This window comes from Drosophila novamexicana, unplaced genomic scaffold (assembly GCF_003285875.2).
Source record: "Drosophila novamexicana strain 15010-1031.04,08,12 unplaced genomic scaffold, DnovRS2.1 tig00000512-arrow-arrow-pilon, whole genome shotgun sequence".
Classification (NCBI taxonomy): Eukaryota; Metazoa; Arthropoda; class Insecta; order Diptera; family Drosophilidae; genus Drosophila; species Drosophila novamexicana.
Window position 1 is genome coordinate 247,600 of NW_020824809.1, and position 17,941 is coordinate 265,540.

The window sequence follows — 17,941 nt, forward strand, 5'->3', positions numbered from 1 at the left end:
AACTCGACGACCTACTCGACTGTGATGTGGAAGGCTTAGGTTGTGCACGGAACTGTTTCAGTAGAGCGTGATTTGCCGAACGTGACACTACTTCCGCTTTCCAGCTGCTCGCAAGGATGACAACTAGCGATGAGATGGGCACCTTCTGCCACGACCACATCCAACACCCGCTGATGTGGTGCGATGATAAGAAGCGCCTAATCGAACGCAAAAATGCCGAGGAGAGTTTACGTATGTGGCGACGTCGCAAGGCTGAGGAATGTGCTCGCAAGGAGAAGGATAAACAGGAGGTAAATATCGTATATTGTCAAATAATTGATTCTTCAAATATCATGTGAGTTCGTATTTATTAACATTCAAAAATATTAATAAGATAATAAAATTAGAGTGGTAATGAATGGTAATGAATTATTAAATTAATTAGATTTTAATCAAATGATCTATTTATTCAATTTTAAGCTTTTGGTCTCCTGCAACATGCGTTGTGGGGCCTAACCCTCTGTCTAATCATTTTAACCGAAATCTCATATTTGGCTGAGCATTTTACGCAGACTAAAGGCAAGCTATTAAGAAGTAACAAGTTTTCCACATTTTTAATTACACTTAAAAACCTTGATGCTTTATTGAGCGTCATTAAATACCAGATTGTACCTTGTATCTTAATTTTTAAAAAAGTATCTAGAAGTGTTGCAAAGGTAAGTGTTGACCGATGATTTTAATTTAATAATGTAAACGTACAGAAGTCATTGGAAATAATAATTACGATTTTGGAAATCGTGACGGACAAGGGAGTGTATTTAGCAGGCAGGAGTAGACATGTACTACCCATATCTTTTAACTATTCACCCTTCTAAACTTTTTATAGCCTCAAAATGGGTAAGAAGGGTATATCGGTTTTGTGCAAAAGTATGTAACAGGAAGGAAAGACTAAAAGATTAAGAATCGTGCTAAATGGTTTAAAATCGTGTATACAAAATTAAAATTTGTTATTTTCAAACCGTGTAAGAACAGAATTAGGTGTAATATATTCCTTCCTGATCAGAATTGTTAGCCCAGTTTATCTAACCACGTCCGCCCGTCTGTATGAATACGTCGTTCTCAGAACCTGGAAGACTCTTGAAATTTGGAACTTGCATAGGTCCGCCCATTGGCAGCGCAGATCAAATTTGTTTCAAATGATTGCTTTTGAACAGATATCTTAAGATTTAAGAACTATAGTAACCAAACTTGCCATGTCGATTTTCATATAGTAGATTTTGTTCGCTAATAATCCGAATGTTAGTGCGGCTGTTCAAGCATAAAGGCAATTTATTCTATTCAAAAAAAATTTTAAAAAAATTTATATATAATGACTATTACGTAAGTCTTTTCAAATAAAAGCTTCTAAATTTGTATTGCAAAAAATCAGTAGATGTAATTGATGCTCTTTTTTCGCTTTGTCCTAATATGGCACGCGCAGATCAGTCCAAGGTATCTTCTTGCCCGGCAGTCCCGGCTAGAGACCTCTTACTCGTTTTTCTTTTAAACAGTAAATTTCATCAGATTGTAAACTGTAGTTTTAGTAGCGGTCTCTCAAAATAAGGCCACCAAATGAGTAAAGTAAAAAAAGTAAAAAAGTGGGAAATAACATCGACATCTTATAACTATATTAAACTATTTTAAACGGCGCCTTTTTCTGGTATCCTGTATCCTTACAACTACACCCACGCCAGAACAAGCACTTAAGTCGAGTTCAATGACCTATGACAAGCAAAATGTAATGCTAGAATTTGGTTCAACAAACGATTTGACAAGTTTGACTACTTTTTAATAAAGACGAGCCCACAACCAGAAATAACATAGTCGGTCACTAAGCTTAACTACAACAGCTCGCGTGCTTATGATTGCCAATGTGACTCAGTTCCGACGGAATTAAAGATGAAGAAAATGAATGAAAAGCAAAGCGAGCCACCTCGCAGCTATAACAACAACCTAAAAACAAGCGAAACAAGCAAATAGCGAGCAGCAGTCCTCGCAGGCACCAAAATGAGGTTGGGCAATGGCAATTTCCGTAAACAGACAGAAGGATGGATAGACAGAGTGGGCCAGGTGCCGAATATAGGCTGCTAGGGAATCAATAAAGCGAAAACCATAAATGGGTACATTAGGCAAATTCGACTGTTGCCAATGACTCTTCATTTTTTGCAGTACTACGATTTGTTTCTGCAGCACTGCCCCTGGGGTCGGCCGGGTGGTGGCGCTCCCAACGTGGAGGTGCGACGCAAGGATATTACCGCTGTCGGTCTGCACTCAACGCCAACAGTTGTAAGTTTGGTGCAGGGTAGGCTTTGATTGTAAAATGCTTACCATTTCTGTGCTGCAGACTACCGCCCATCGCATTAACTCGCTGCAGCCATGCCGCTACAATGATTACTTCTCCATGCAGAAAAATTGCTACAAAAGCCCGCTGGCGGCTTACCATAACCATCACCATCAGCATGCTTACCCACCTCAGCCGGGCGGCCGAATGACACACGCGCATTCAATTCATCATCTGCGAGAGAGCGGACCTCGGAGCAGCATTGTGACCATCTGTGAGCGCGAGCATCCCGTGAAGGCTGGTGTCAGCCTGGGCCACAATGCGAATGGTGAGAGTGTGCACATCGAACTGAAAGAGCACCCCTCAATGTCATTTCGCAATAAAGGGCATGTGGACATTGAGTTACGATACAGGCCTCCCCCACCGTGCAAAAGCAAGCCGACGCTAGACAAGACTCTTGCTAATAGTGAGGGTGACCATCCTCTGCAGCAAAAGCTTGTCTCACAAAAAAAGAAACTACAGACAAAGCTGGAAAAGCCGGTGAGCAGCAGCTACTGTCCACGGCGGCATAGCGTTATTAATGCATAATAATTTCACTCTTTCAGCTGTGCAAAGAGCCCTGGGGCAAGGCCGGCCCTGGTGGCAAGCCCTGGCGCAGTCCCAAAGAAGTAGGCAACACTTTTATGAAATCGATGGTAAGGTTCATTTTGAAAGCGAGTTCAGACAGTTCCACACATGTTGAATTGATTGCAGGGCTGGACGAATAAGGAAATGCTTAAGGAGCTCGACCAGGACAATCCCGTAACTCCCGCTGAGAAAAACACATTTCGCAAATCGAGGGGCAGCAAGCCTTCTAAGCCCCAGCGCTGTTGTGAGCTTTGCACCTGCTCTTGCCCCGCCGTGAACACCTTGAGTCCACTAAAATCGTCTAGAAAGATTGCAGCTGCGGGGCCGCATGCGCCTGCATGTGGTCTGCGATCACCGCCCAAAGAATGCAAGCCTGTAAAACTATGCCCACGGGTGCAGCGAGGGCACTGTACGGGCGAAACTGGCAACAGTACAGCTACACCGGATGCCAGTACGGAGAATGGAGCAGGCGTTGAGCTGGTGCCACTGCTGGCGCGCAGGCGCGGCTTAAACCGGCCCATCAGTCTATCTAGCACGGATGTAACGAAGAGGATACCCTCGCATGATAGGTACGCACCACCCAAGCACAAGACAAAGTCCAACAAAGAGCAGAACATCAGCAATATCATCAAAAACATTAGTCACATAAAGCGGCCTTCCAAGAATTTGAACTGCAAGTTGCAGTGCTGCGATTGCGGCTGCACCCCAACCATGACGCCGCTTCGGGCGGCCGGGTGTTGCCTCAAGCGCCTTACAGTGCACATACGATAATCGAAGTCCATTTCAAACTGTCTATCTGTGTTTCGTTGTTGTCTTTGTATCTGACTCTGTTTCTAATTATGATTCGTTATCTGTGTGTTGCACTTGCATCCGTATTCGCGTGTCTGTTAGCATTACGCTAAACAATACTGTAGCTGTTTCTCATTTGATTGCTCTGCGCAAATACCAAATCTGAGTTGAGCTTACAAAATGCATAGCAATTGAAAATAATTTGCGACGAATGCTTCATCTTTGTGTTTTTTTTAATGGTTTCTCTATCAATTCTTTTGGCTCATGCAGCACGAAAATATCAATTGTAATCCAAGTGAAAGTATAGCAACCAAAAAGCAGGCCCAAACTCACCAAACAAATTGAACAAACAACAATATCAAAATCATAATACAAATCTTCTATGTATCCCCGTGCAAAATCCGTTTGCAAAAACGAAACCAAAACCGAATCGATACCAAAACAAACACTTAAAACAAACGACTTATCAATGCAACAATCAACAATTTACCCAACCTCGTTGCTGCCCATCGCCATTGGCCAACATCGACCTTGACTGCATAACCAACCACCCAATGGGGCAATTCCTTGCAGGATACAAACGGCCGCCGATATGCGCTACCTGCACGATTTAAATGTGCAAATATCCGAGAAACGGCGCTCGGTCAGCGTCTCCAGGCAGATGGACCGGGACCTGTGTAATCAGCATTTCGACACATTCGAAACGTTCTGGGGACGTCCCGGGCACGGGGCACCCACTGCTGATAAGATAAACAAATTGAAATTGGACAATTTACTTTATGGCACCCCTGCATCATCGTAGAGCGCCGAAGTACTCGATTCGCATTCGGCTCATAGTTTGTTCAACGCAAATCATTTGCTTTGAAATCAATCGATGCCATTTTTCGGCGCCAACGGCCCGGGGATGTCTCCTTTATTCGATGGAAAGCTGTACTGAAAACTTTGTCAACTTGCCAAGCTCGTAAGTTGCCCAAAGATTAACATAAGTAAAGCTAGGTAGTGCAACCACAACAATATGGCATTGCCTGTTCTGAACAATGGAGTATTGTGAGTTTTATTTTTAGAATTTAGTTAGATTTTATATCTATACGAATGTATTCGAAAACACATTCGACTGTGTAAAAACTCTAAATTCGTATATTATATGTATATTGTTATGTTATTATAGTAAAAATACTGTGTAAATAAAATATATATTGATGCTTGGAAGCTATTTGAATATTAGCATTGTACAGTGACTCTCAAACTGAAAGAGCTACTTACATTTATAGGAACTTATTTTTGTTACGTTGATATCAGTGCTCTGTCAACTGTTCAACGCTTAGCAGTTAGCATAAAACTGTATAGGATGTTAAAATTACCCAGTTTCACATATTTGATAGTTTAACAAATATTAAGTTGGTTATTAGTAATGGAAAAACATTTGTCATTTAACTTTTCGGTAGCAAATGAAAAATAATTCACTCTAGATTCTTCAAAAATGAAATTAAAGGCAAATATAGAAGGTATAATTTTTATTAATTATTTATTTAGTTTTGTCATTTCTAAATTTCGACCTCTACACACACATGTGTGTGTATGGGCACATCAGAGGGTAATGAAAAATGCTTATTTATATGTTATTTGTTTATTGGTTCTGTTCTCAATTACATAACGAATGAAAGACAGGAATAATAGAAGAAGAAATAGTTATAAACGAGCACAAAAAAAAGAGGTTCTAGTCGGAAAGCAGAGTTCGAACTCGCAACTGATCGCATGAATTGCTTCCGCCTCTATTCAACAGCCACACCAATCGATTTCTTACTCCTCGTCCATGCAATCGATATCAAAATCCTGTTTTTTAAGCAAACTGGGTAAATAATAAAAGCTAGAGCCACCAAACTTGATATGTTGCTTCTAGAATATACATATATCAAGTATCTTTCATTTTGTACCTATCGTCAGCTCCCCGTTACCACCATAAAGCTATAAATCAAGTTAATAACCCAACTTGTATTGCCCACCAATTAGGGTAAGTAGAAATGGGCTAAGGTTTGGGCTATTGGAGGACCAGAATTATCTCGGCACTGCATATATTAGATAAGATGCAAAATACGCAGATGAGATCTTGAAAGGATTCAGGATAAGCATTCAAATAAATTTATGCTTGCTACAATTTAACCCAACCCAATTAAATTACCTAATACGTTTGATACAATTTTGATACAAAACCAAATAAATTGCCTTTATGTAAAATCAATGTGTATAAATAACTCTATATTAGTTCAAAAAGTGACATAATTATTGCAAAATGTCAAAACAAAAATCCCCTTCTGCATTGTATAAAGGAATAAAATGATGACTGCCATGATACGTTGACAGGCTCTTGCACGTACGCAATTGAAGACCCCACTCCAAATATCCTGGCAGAGTTTAAACTAAAGACACAGCTGCCTTTGAAACGAGGATATCCAAGGTGGGAAACAGTTCTTACAAATGCCAGGTCACGTTACGGCCATTTATCACTTTTATTTCCACTGTAGTATAAGCTTCTCAGATTATCTGAGATATATACACATGCGTTGCAAATGGAAAATAAAACTTGTATTTATACAACATAACGTGTGTAAAACCTTAATTGTATGTATAAACATACACTAGTGAGTATAACCCAGCCTTGCCCGTGCCAAAAATGTATGTAAAATGTTTAAAGTCTAAACTTTCGTTTATTAAACCCATTTCCAAATTAATTTAAATTTCCACAGTTGCGGGTGGAACGTTCTTAAAGACCCGAAACATCACGCAACACCCCCTTAAATGAATTTGAACAAAGATCTTTGTTATTGAGTTTGAGGCCGATCGACAATTCCACACTTTCGGATGGAATTTCCCAAAACTTTGACTTACCGTTCAATTTCATCACATAAGCTATCTACAGTGAAAATTACAGATTCTTAACTTTTGCAGTTTGGACTGCGTGCCGATTACCAATCAGTCAGTCTGTCTGTCAGGACAATCAGTTTTATATATATTAAGATAAAATGCTATTAAAAATGAAGAAATTACGATAGAATTTTGGTAAATAGTTGTGGTAGAACTGGACGGAGGCATTTCAGACAAAAAATTGCATGCAGTCTCATGATCGGATACAACGAAATAAATGTAGAGGGAATGAATATTTGAAAACCTATTTCATTGAGCCTCTTATTACCGCTTCTTAAGGGATGCTCTTTGGAAGACTGAAAAATCGTGATCCAGGACAAATTTCAGCACCAACCCTAAATGAATTTATTCATAGCTTAATTTCAAACTCCTCTTCCGATTTCTTTTTAATATAAACTCTTGTTTATCTGCACATAAAAGTAAACTAGTAAAATCACACGCGAGACAACGATGCGGTGCCTTCCTTGCAAAAGAGATATTGAACCGTTAAGAAATAAATATTGTTTAAGCGTAATTTTCCTCAAGCCGCATTGGAAAGGATCCAATTAGCTAATTGAATCCCAACTTCAATTATAATTAACATGTGTGTACTCTACTTGACGGCGAGTAGTCGCTAGATGTGGATTTAAATAAAAAACTATTTAAATTAGCCATTTGGAGATATATATAATTAGGTACACAGGATTGTTATCCGGTTTGAGGCTGAAGCTCGGCCCTAGTTGCAATTGTCAATTTTTATTGTTCTAAGTTTCGGGACATCCAACAAGGTGGCTTGCCTTTGACTGCAGTCAATGCGGGTTTAAGTCTTTTGTAAGCTGAATCAGAATAAATTGGCAAAAAATGTTAGATACAGCAAAAATATTTGTGCATATTAGTTTTGTTCTGCGCAATATTGCAGCAAGGGAATTCCAGTGACTGAGGATAAACCACTGTTTGTAAATATCCAGGAATTTTTGGCCAACAGAGTGGCACGGTTGCTTTTGTTGAACGGAGTCAAAGATACGGCCGAAAGCAAGGCAATGAACTCGAAAAGCGAGCGTCCCCGACAGCATTGTTTGCCCTTGCCCAATTCGAATAATTTGCCTCCAGCAAATTCTTGAGCGCTCGCATTTCTGTCTGCCTGCCTTTGACATGGTACTATTGCTAATATTTTGTGAAATTTGGCTATCCTGTGGCTAATGGAAAGAAATTACCTATGCGAGCGAGCGGGGGAATGGCTGATATAGTTGGCTGGTCAGTTGCGAGTATTTTCCTACTGCTGCAAGGATGTCTTTGGCGGCATTTTGGCGTTGGTTGAAGAATGCTCAGTGTATCCCTTAGTCGGCCACTAGACCCGACTAGAGCATTATTACTTGTTTTTGCTTATAAATATTTACATATTAATGATGGTGATTTTGTTTCCCTCAAATGTTGAAATATTAAGGGGTTTCCTTAATACAGTTATGCAAGCTTTCAACTGAACAAATAGCCATACATAAATTTGTGAACACATTACCATGTGTACATAAATTTGTATAGCTGTCTGGAACTGTCTCTTACAGGTATTGCAGGACACTCTACTGCTTCGTTATTCAAGCATCATTGACTGTTTTTATAAGTCACTATACATTATTTATTTATCCGAAATACTTGATATCTCTAGGCATGAGATGCCTTGCATGTGGCTTACCCTTTTTTAGAGAGAATATTTAATTCCCAACCGTGAGTGTGACTGCAATCGAGACGTTGAGCACACATCACATTCTGCATATGTAGGGGTGTCAAGTCTACCGCATTATATATTTATGCGTGTTTTGCCTTTAAAGAACGAAACATTTTTTCTTCATGTGTTAAACAACATATGTATGTTTCGTGTGCTTACGCTGGGCCTCTTAATTGCATTAAGATCGGTTAAGAAACACGTTGTTGCGGCAGATAGAAGTTAGAAGCCAGAATTCCAAGAATTTCTGTATACTGCGCGTCTTCTTTAAATTCTATCAACAGCATTGCAATTGCGATGCAATGCAAAACATGCATATGACCAAATCATATTTTTGTATGAATTTGCCTTGATATCTTACGAAAATACTGAAAAGAAACAACACGTTAAGTGTTAAACAAACATTAATCTTGTGGCACGAAATGAGTTCACCTTCCATCTGGTCTTGCGGGAGCCACGCTGGGGTCGCAGGCTTCACATTAAATTTTGAGTGCAGGCAGGACTTTACCGAGGACGCGCGTGCACAGGAAGTGCATTAAACGTGCAAAGCCTTTTGCCGATGTGTTTCTATGCCGTGTGGACTTAGACATGCACATCACTCATTTTCTAAGTTTAAGAATACAGCTGTGCACTCAGCTGCTGGTCTCGTGCCGTCTGCCTATACCACAACTGATAATCTGGCATACCGCAAAATATTGTCTAAGAATTGTTAACCAAAAACTATTTATGTAAGCCATTTATCTAATTGTGACCATTGATTTTGTGTTGAAACTTGCTTTAATCTGCTCTGATTCGAGTATGAAGAAAAAGGACTGCCAATAAAAATACTCTGTTGTAAAAAATGGTATTATAATTTTGTCTGAAATGTGTAACGCTTAAAGGGTGATATCTATGTTAACATAAAGTTTATATATTCTAGGTCAACATCAAGAGCCGAGTTGATAAAGCAATGCAAACTAGAATCTCAGTTTTAAGGTTATTTTCTCAGCACTGCATTTGTCCGTCTTTCTGTTGAAGGCAGTACATATTTCAGAATCGTCCGGATCGAACCATTATATCATGTAGCTGCCATACGATCGATCGATTCTTGTGTAGAAAGCTTTAGACTCAAAAATAAAACATATTTTATCTGTATATACTACGAGAAGCTACATGACAGATTTGGTGACTCTAGCTCTTAAAAGCTGTTCGATTTATATAGGAAAATTGATCGATTAGCACAAAAAATCAAATTGGGAGCTGTCAATAATAGTACTACCTATCCCTCTCAGCAACAACGGATGCGACAGGAACCAAGGTAGCTTTAATTTAATTGACTTTGATCCAGTTACGATCAAAAGACAAGTGCTTAGCCTAAGCGCAAGCGGAGCCCAAATAAAAAGCTATTAATAGTAGTAATACCTGTTTGCAAGGCGAATGGCCAATATTTGGACAATACATTACATCAACACAGCATCCAACGATAACTAAACCTTTGCCAGCATCTGAAGCACCAACATGAACGGCAACCACCTACACATTGGACATAAAACTGCCCTTCCATGCAGTCAATTTGTAAAATGGAGAACGTGAGGACGTCAGGGTGCTGTGCTCGGTGGCGTAAGCTACTCCTCCTACCCAGTCAATCACCCTGCCCAAATATGTTGAGGTGGCGCCTCCATTCTTATTTTCAGTGGAACCGCCTCTAATGCGAAGCCGACATGCAATTGGCCACTGCAATCGTTTCAAGAGACATCGACGTTGGGACCATATACTGCTAGCCCGGCTGAAGTAAGTGCTTGGAGATTGAAACAAACACAGGAACACAGCCCCAAAAGTTCCTCATCTTACTGGGGCACCCCGCATTGGACGATCAGCATTGAGTCTTCCGCAATATCAAGGCCTTAACAACGTGTTGACGAGCATGTCTTCCCACCGTGTAGAGCGATTTCCGCCATTTCATAATACTTCTCGCAAACTAGATAAATATTGATATCGAAACCCCGATACTTTTTTCCCTGTGCTGTTTAGATACGGGCAAACCACTAAGAGCATTATGAAAAGGTTGGGTCTGCAACGGTATTAAATCTTTGGCGTGCCGAAGATAGCCCTTCTTTCTCCTTATAACTGTGAAGAAAACGAGCTCGTAGCGCGAGCTTAGTGTCGGAAACTCCTAGACTACTATGTAAGGTATCCCGGTCTAAAGCACTTTTAATTGTTTTAATTTATTTATTTATAATGGTAAGGCGAAGATGCACGTACCTCCAGGGGCAGCCCTATCTAGATTACTCTTACTTTTTTTTCTGACAAGATCTATTTATTTATTGGAATAGTATGCTAGAGCGGACAGTTTATCGTTTAACTTCTTTAAATATTGATATTCATGAATAATGAAAACTAAAATGGTATAGACGCCTAGAATATAACCCTTGCAATTCCAGGGCTCTCTTTCTGGCATTCCTTTTCGAGTTATTCAACGAAATGTTTTTTTTTTTTTTGATGACTTCAAGTGCGAATTCAAAACGATTAATTTAATTTTTTAGTAATAATCCAACAAGATTTCGAGAATTATATTCTTACATTTTCTACCCGATTGAAGCAAGCTGGTAACTTGTTTGTTTGTTTGTTTAAAATAAATCGTTTGATGTAGAAACTAAACTCCTTGGTGGTATTGATAATGGAAACACACAAGCTATGACGAAGACATCAAATTAAGAGACAAAGACGCCAACTTACGACGAAAAAATTATCAAATACCGCCACATCGAAGTAGTTATGCTGCAATAAAATTGTCGAATTTTTGACCACACAAGGAGGCGAGCCTGTTTCCATTTTGTCATAAGTAGTCTATGACGTCACTACCTCGTTCTGCATATTCGCCTCGCCACGAATTGACCTTCAGTGCATTTACACAAAATGACGAAAAAATGTCTATCTACACACACAACCTATGTACAGTTTAGACATATGTATGTAGTTATATAAATATGTATATACCTATGTACATATATACATGAATGTATATGCAGTGTGAGCTTTTTCTGCAATGAGCTTGTTGCCAGTAAGGCCTCTGCCCCATTAACGTCAACAGCTGCGGTTTTTTGCTCATATTTCTTAGTTGCTTTTTATACCCTGCGCCTAAAAATTAGCGGAGCGTGGAGAACTTGAGCAAGTGTATGCTAATGACAATAGGATACAAATCATATATTGTTCATTCTTAATTCTTTTTGTCTATAACGAAATTGAACACACAGGATTACTTAAATAATATGCTGGGTATCTTACAGTCACGCCCACTTTCTTGTTTTATAATTTGTTTGCCTTGACTGTTTGCTATCTTGCGCATTTCGCATCAGTGTGTGATCCAGGTGTACTAGTTACACACATATATGCATGCATGTATTTCAAGTGATGATATGAGTCTTTGTATGGGCAACATGTATTTGCAACTGACAAACTCATCAAGGCGGCAACAGCTATAGAGAGTGGTAAGCAACACGGACCAGGGGAAATGTTCGAGCCTATGTGAAGGACAAAGACTGCAACTGGCGAGCCCTGACCTTAGGTTCAGTTCTTTTTTATATTATTTATTAATGGTCGACGAGTGCCTTCCTCATTATTCAGTCGATTATATATACATTATGAAAATTAAATGCTAAAAGCCTAGTTAGAGTACACAATTATCTAATAATCACCAACCGACGGAGGTGTTTTTTTTTTGCCAGTGTTCTTAAGTAAAATAAAAATAATCTTAATTTACTATGTTATTTAAGAAAATACAATAAATAGAAAAAAACGAAAATAAGAAGATTTTAATAAAGTAAAGAAATCCATGCTAGATATATAGAGTATTAAGTAGATAGGATTAAGAGATAGTAATGGGAAATCACTGTCCCTGCTCATGCTGGGGATGGTCTGTGACGTCCCGAAGGTATCCTGAAAGCAACGATTTTATTTGAGGTAGAGAAAGTTCGGTAGAGAAAACGTGATGCGAAATATTATAATTTTTACATAGCACGCGAAAAGGATTGTGCATAGCGTAGTCGATTGTGCACGTAGACAGGAATAAGGGGCGATAATTTCTGGTTGTTCTAGCCGGAACAGATAATTGAAGACGCCCTAGCAGAAAAGGAGAGTTTATATCGCCAACAATCAAATTATGTAGGAAGACACCACCGGGGCCAAAGAGGCACCATGATTGTTTTAAACAATAAAAATATCAATTTTAACAACGCTTCACCCACCAAATCTTTGACCTCCACTTCCTCCAAGAAGGGATGGCTTTTATAGAATATGTAAAACACCTCTCAAATGAATTTGAAGATCACTTTGAAACCGATCAGATGAACAAAACGGTTTATACTAACGCGTCTGAGGGTGCAGCTCCATCATGCAAGGTAACTAAAGTGAAAAAGACAGCTTCCTAGCTATCATAGTTGGGCTGTGTATTGATTAGCAGTCAGTCAGCCAGTTACAGAGATTTGAGTCACATTTGGTTGCATCCGACTGCAATGTTTCCGATTCCCTAAGTGTGTACACTTAATACATACTTAATAGTAATCACAAGTCTGCAAAAACTGTAATTTGTTCACCTTTATTATTCACATGGATTTTTCTATTCGTCAAATTTAATTCTCTTTTACTATTATTAACTGTTAAATAGAGCCAATCAATCAAGGTGGTGATAGCAGCCAACCGGCATAAAAAAATATTTGGTATCAATCAAAGTCACCAAATGTAATAAGAATTGCCAAGAGAGATCGATTAAGTTGGATTCACTAGCTATTCTCACTAACCATACAATGCAAAGTATGTTTAGTTCTATAAGCGTTAAACGAGCTCTGAAAAAAGCGTTAGACATTATCCATGAGAAACAGTTCATCCGGCGAGGATGCCCGACTGGAAGACATCCTGTTGCCATCTCCGAGCTGCCATACAAAATTTATTTTTATCCCCATTAAAAATGGGTAAAGATACCCTCTTTATGTGTTTGTGCAAATGTATGTAACAGGCAGAAGGAAGTATCTCCAACCCCATAAAGTATATATCTTCTTGATCAGCATCAATAGTCGAGTCGATCTAGCCATGTCCGTCTGTCTGTCCGTCCGTCCGTCAGTATGAACGCAAGGATATCAGAACCTATTAAACTAGAGAACCTTTATTGATTGCTTGGAAACGGAGTAAGTTATCGATTATCGGAAACAAACTCGATCCGCGCAGGCACTAGGAGGACCTACAGCTAAGATTTCAAGTCTCTAGCTCTTATGGGTTGTGAAATTCTGCTTTATACACGGACGTACGGACGGACGTAGACACACGGACATGGCTAGATCGACTCGGCTTGTGATGCTGATTTAGAAAATATATATGTACTTTATGGGGTCGGAGATGCTTCCTTCTGCATGACACACTTGCCCATATATACCCCCATATTACCCATTTTCAATGGGCTCAGGGTGTAAAAATCAATTAATCTAGGGTATTTCATATACGTATGCATGCTTGTCAGCTGCCCTTTGCGTTTCCCAAAGTTTGTGCCGAAAATCAATAAACTAATGCTTGGTGAGCCAAATTGAAAGCAACTGTCAGCCGAAGAGGAAATGCAGCTGCCACAGCTGAAACCATGGCCTATTCACAGACCATGCCTAATGACGGTGAGCTGATAATGCTGTTCATGTTACATGCGGTTCGCTGCGTTTGCTGTTGCTTGGCTGCTGTGCAGCTCCTGGTAACGGTTCACATCAATATATATGCATGTGCTCGTGTCGTTTGAAATGTTAAATTCTCAGTGGGATGCGTCGCTTGCAATTGAAAATTAGCACTTGACTCACTGAATAAAAATTCAATAGAAGCCGAAGTTTAGGCTCCGTCTAAAGCTCAAAATGTAATTTGGGCCGTGAAGCTTTTATAAAATTTGTACGAAGCAACTTGGTTTAAGAAAATCTGGATAATATCTAGGTAATTAAATGAAATATATCTATCCGCTAGAAAAACTGTATAACTGTTACTTATAATTTTGCAAATATGTGAATCTCGTAAACCCCAATCGACTAATTGTTCATAACGTGTTATAAGGCATAAAAGTACGATGTCGATAAGATACAGATCATATACAGATATAAACGTACTACCGGGTAATAGTCGAGATTTTTGTGTTAGAAATTTTAAGATATAATTTTTTTTTGCCCAGTTACCGCCCGGGAAAATTTAATTATGCCCGTATTAACTTAAACTCCACTTCTATTTAAAAATATGCTTAAACTCCACATTTGGAACATCCAAAATCTTATTAAGGCTTATATATAATCAGAATAGTGAAAATAATAGATGACGAGCTTGGTCTAGATATCTAGAAGAACAACTATATATATAAAGTACATATATTCTTGCTTAGCATCAAAAGGCGAATAGATTTACAACTGTCCGACCACGTCACGTAATTCCAAAATAAATTAGCCTGCACATGGTGCATTCAGCCTTATACAAATTAAACGCGCAGTTGACAATCTGACAGCCTATTTGGATAAAAGTCATTGCAGCTATAAACCTAGCAGACAGTTAATATGCTGCATTTTGGCTGCTGGCCGCCAAAATACGAACACTGAATTTATGCGCCTATTCTATGTAGGTTTAAAATGAATTTTTTGTAGTTTTACTTATTTACAATTTCTGCAGCTGTTTTACATCCTGGCATGTGTGCGACAGTTTTGGCCCCAAAAAAGCAAAATTTACATATGTGAATAAATATATGTGTATGTATGAAGGCCGCCGTGCAGCATTTATCTAATTGACTTTCGTCGCCTGTTTTTGGTGCGGATGGGACTGGGACAGCCTTTGATGGATTTTGCCTGGCTATGGCTCTGGCCATTTGTCTGGCTGTTTCTGGTTTGCATTCAAAAATTTAAGCTCTTATTACTGACAATTAAGATACATACGTAAATGTCGGAATTAAGATTTATATAATAACAATTAAGTATATTGTTATTAAATGTAATAGTAAAACCAACCTATGGGGCTCTAGTGGGGAGAAAAATAGATAGGCTTATGCAAATGCATGGAACAAGCAGAAGGAAGCATCTCCGATCCATAAAGTACATATATTCTTGATAAGACGGCAACCTTAGCAAAACCTAACCTAAAGATTACTAACTATTATATTCTATTAAGCAAACCTTGTCAATATTAGACTCCCATATCATATAGCTGACGTTCGGTTAGATATAAAGTTATCGTATGAAAAACTTTTCGTATATTTTAAGGTGTAATTTAGACTTAGTTAGGTTAGTAAATTGGGATAGGGTGAGAAGTGGCTGAGAGTCAAAACAAAGCTTAGCAGGTGCTCAACTTTTCGCAGTGGAACTATTACTGCTACCACTCTAGATCAGAATATCTACTGAAACAATATTTCATTTCGTCATACAATTTCCCCGATGCCAAGTAAGCCATAACAATTAACAGCTAGTACATACAAATCAAGTATTTCTTATTTTAAAGCTATCACCAAGCATCTCTTACCACCGCCCCATTCCTATAAATCAATTTTAACATCCCACAATTTCAATGCTATTGACTTTTCGAATAACCGAATATTCTATTATATTACTCAATATCATTGAGTAATAATTATGCAGAGGAGGCTTTTGCATCAAAAGCTCATTTTCCAAATATCGTGTTTATTACACAACTTAACCGTAAGGTATTCTGCTAATACCTCTGCAAAGATACAAAAAAATTCTTAAAGCTTCAAAATATTTGAAAATAATCATTTTCAGAGAGCATATACAAAACAAGCTCAAAAGTATAAGCTGCCTTCTCCTACTGCTCCTGAAGGGTAAATACAACAAAAGAAGTCATATGACTATGAAAACATCAAAGTATTCTTTTTGTGCACCCGGCAGAACAGGCGTTGATTATGCCTATGTCGACATTTGAATAAATTAACAATTTCAAAACATAAGCCCTTACAAAATACTTGAATGTCTCATATAGTTTATAGTTCCTTTAAGTACCAGTAGCCCAATACTCAAGGCTGCCGCTCGAGGGTTTTGCAGTGCTCAAAATTTGCAAATATGTCAGAATGGACACAGAAACAATTTATCATCATGAAACAAGAACTGAACAAACTGTTCAGTTGAAAGCAAGCGCCTAAGGCTGTAAATGCATTTTTTGCTTGATGCTTGGATTAGCATAAGACATGCATATAAGTACACATGATGCATGTATCAAGCCGGAAGATCCCGACTAGGGGATACCCTAAGCTCTCTTCTACCAACACCAAATGCAGATCGAGCTAAGACCTCGTTTACTTTAGCAGTAATTTAAAATAGTTAATAACATAAATTCCCCTCAAAAGGACTCAATCCCGCGACAGACCGCACCGTCACTTGACACTCGACAGCCATAACAAGTAAGGACCTCCACTCGGCCGTTTCCGACTAGGAACCAACACCAACCGGAGTTTGCGCTACGAGCTCATTTGATTAGCAGTAATAAAAATAAATAAAAGCGGGAAAGAAGGGCTATCTTCGGTAATAATGTTTTGCCCATTTTTCGGCCCCATTGCAGGAAAATGCTTTAGCTTACTGTAAGTGCAGGTATGAGAGCTTTTTTCAAAAATTCGCTTCAAAACGAAGAACAACAGGTAATAAGGGGTCAACAGTCATTCAGCAATCCATTGAACTCGCCTTGCAACTCGTTTTAAATTATTTCATAACAGATATGCACTGTGCCTTTATATTATAAATTTAATAATAAATAATATCATTTAGACACAAAATGAAACAAATTGATTTTTGATTTATTAATAATATCTCAGTTAGCAGTTGTTCGTAATAAACATTTATTATTTGGATTGTTTTAGTTCTTTTATTAGGAAATTTTTATATCTGATAGAAATATTGATTAAAATAGTTTTATACTGTTCCTATATGCCCTTTGGACACGTTAATGAATATATATTATTTTAAGACTTTAAATAAATTTTAATTAAAATGCATAAGTGCTCATTTTGTAGGAAATAGTAAACTTTTTTTGCATTTGATTAGCCAAAAATTGCTTTTACAAATCTTCCAATATAATAAATTCTAATATTTTTCTTTTACCTTGTTAACTATTACATGATATTCTCCAAATTATTGCTTAATATTCGACTAATTTTAATCTTCGATTCTTTTAAGTTAGAATTTCTTATATAAATATAGTGAAAACTTTTCAGATAATAATCTGCTTAATTTGATCACCCTAAAATTACATTTAAATATAGGTATTTGTAAGTAGTAAGTTAATTTTTTTCTATGAAGCGCTTAGCAAGAAATAGAAAACAAAATGGATTTATGCTAGTTTGGAATACAAACAAAATGAACAGCGCTAGTAATGTCTTACACTAATAAATATAACAAATCAAAGTACAAAGTCATACACCCCAAAGAATACTCACCGTGACTTTAATGATTGAGTAGTATTACAAATTAAAATGTTAACATTTGGAAATTATCATTAATGCGGGGTTTGTCAGTAACAGTACAGCTAAAATGAAAATGCTCGAAAATTGAAAGCAATAAAAAGCTTCTATTTTCGTAAACCCTGAACCAGCTGAGTTTCATATTCTTGATCAGAACGAGCTGAAC

At 38.1% G+C, this 17,941-nt stretch overlaps 2 protein-coding genes across 2 annotated transcripts; both read left to right on the plus strand.

The window, feature by feature from the left end:
- The first annotated feature begins 116 nt into the window (after positions 1–116).
- On the plus strand, positions 117–3,697 carry LOC115761971. The gene is made up of 6 exons (XM_030704014.1): positions 117–290; positions 2,188–2,304; positions 2,363–2,627; positions 2,685–2,839; positions 2,905–2,994; positions 3,053–3,697. The coding sequence occupies exons 1-6, from the start codon at positions 117–119 to the stop codon at positions 3,695–3,697; spliced, it is 1,446 nt and encodes a 481-aa protein (XP_030559874.1).
- Positions 3,698–4,184: 487 nt separating this feature from the next.
- Positions 4,185–4,517, plus strand: LOC115761958. Its single transcript, XM_030703996.1, has 2 exons — positions 4,185–4,213; positions 4,289–4,517. The coding sequence occupies exons 1-2, from the start codon at positions 4,185–4,187 to the stop codon at positions 4,515–4,517; spliced, it is 258 nt and encodes an 85-aa protein (XP_030559856.1).
- The last annotated feature ends 13,424 nt before the right edge of the window (positions 4,518–17,941 follow it).

Bases quoted from the DNA above. Each gene is read 5' to 3' on its own strand.
- LOC115761958 (XM_030703996.1), top strand. From the start codon at position 4,185: ATGCAACAATCAACAATTTACCCAACCTC. The intron at 4,214-4,288 runs GTTGCTGCCCAT...AATTCCTTGCAG, and splicing joins TCAACAATTTACCCAACCTC to GATACAAACGGCCGCCGATA.
- LOC115761971 (XM_030704014.1), top strand. From the start codon at position 117: ATGACAACTAGCGATGAGATGGGCACCTTCTGCCACGACCACATCCAA. The intron at 2,305-2,362 runs GTAAGTTTGGTG...TCTGTGCTGCAG, and splicing joins TGCACTCAACGCCAACAGTT to ACTACCGCCCATCGCATTAA. The intron at 2,995-3,052 runs GTAAGGTTCATT...AATTGATTGCAG, and splicing joins ACACTTTTATGAAATCGATG to GGCTGGACGAATAAGGAAAT.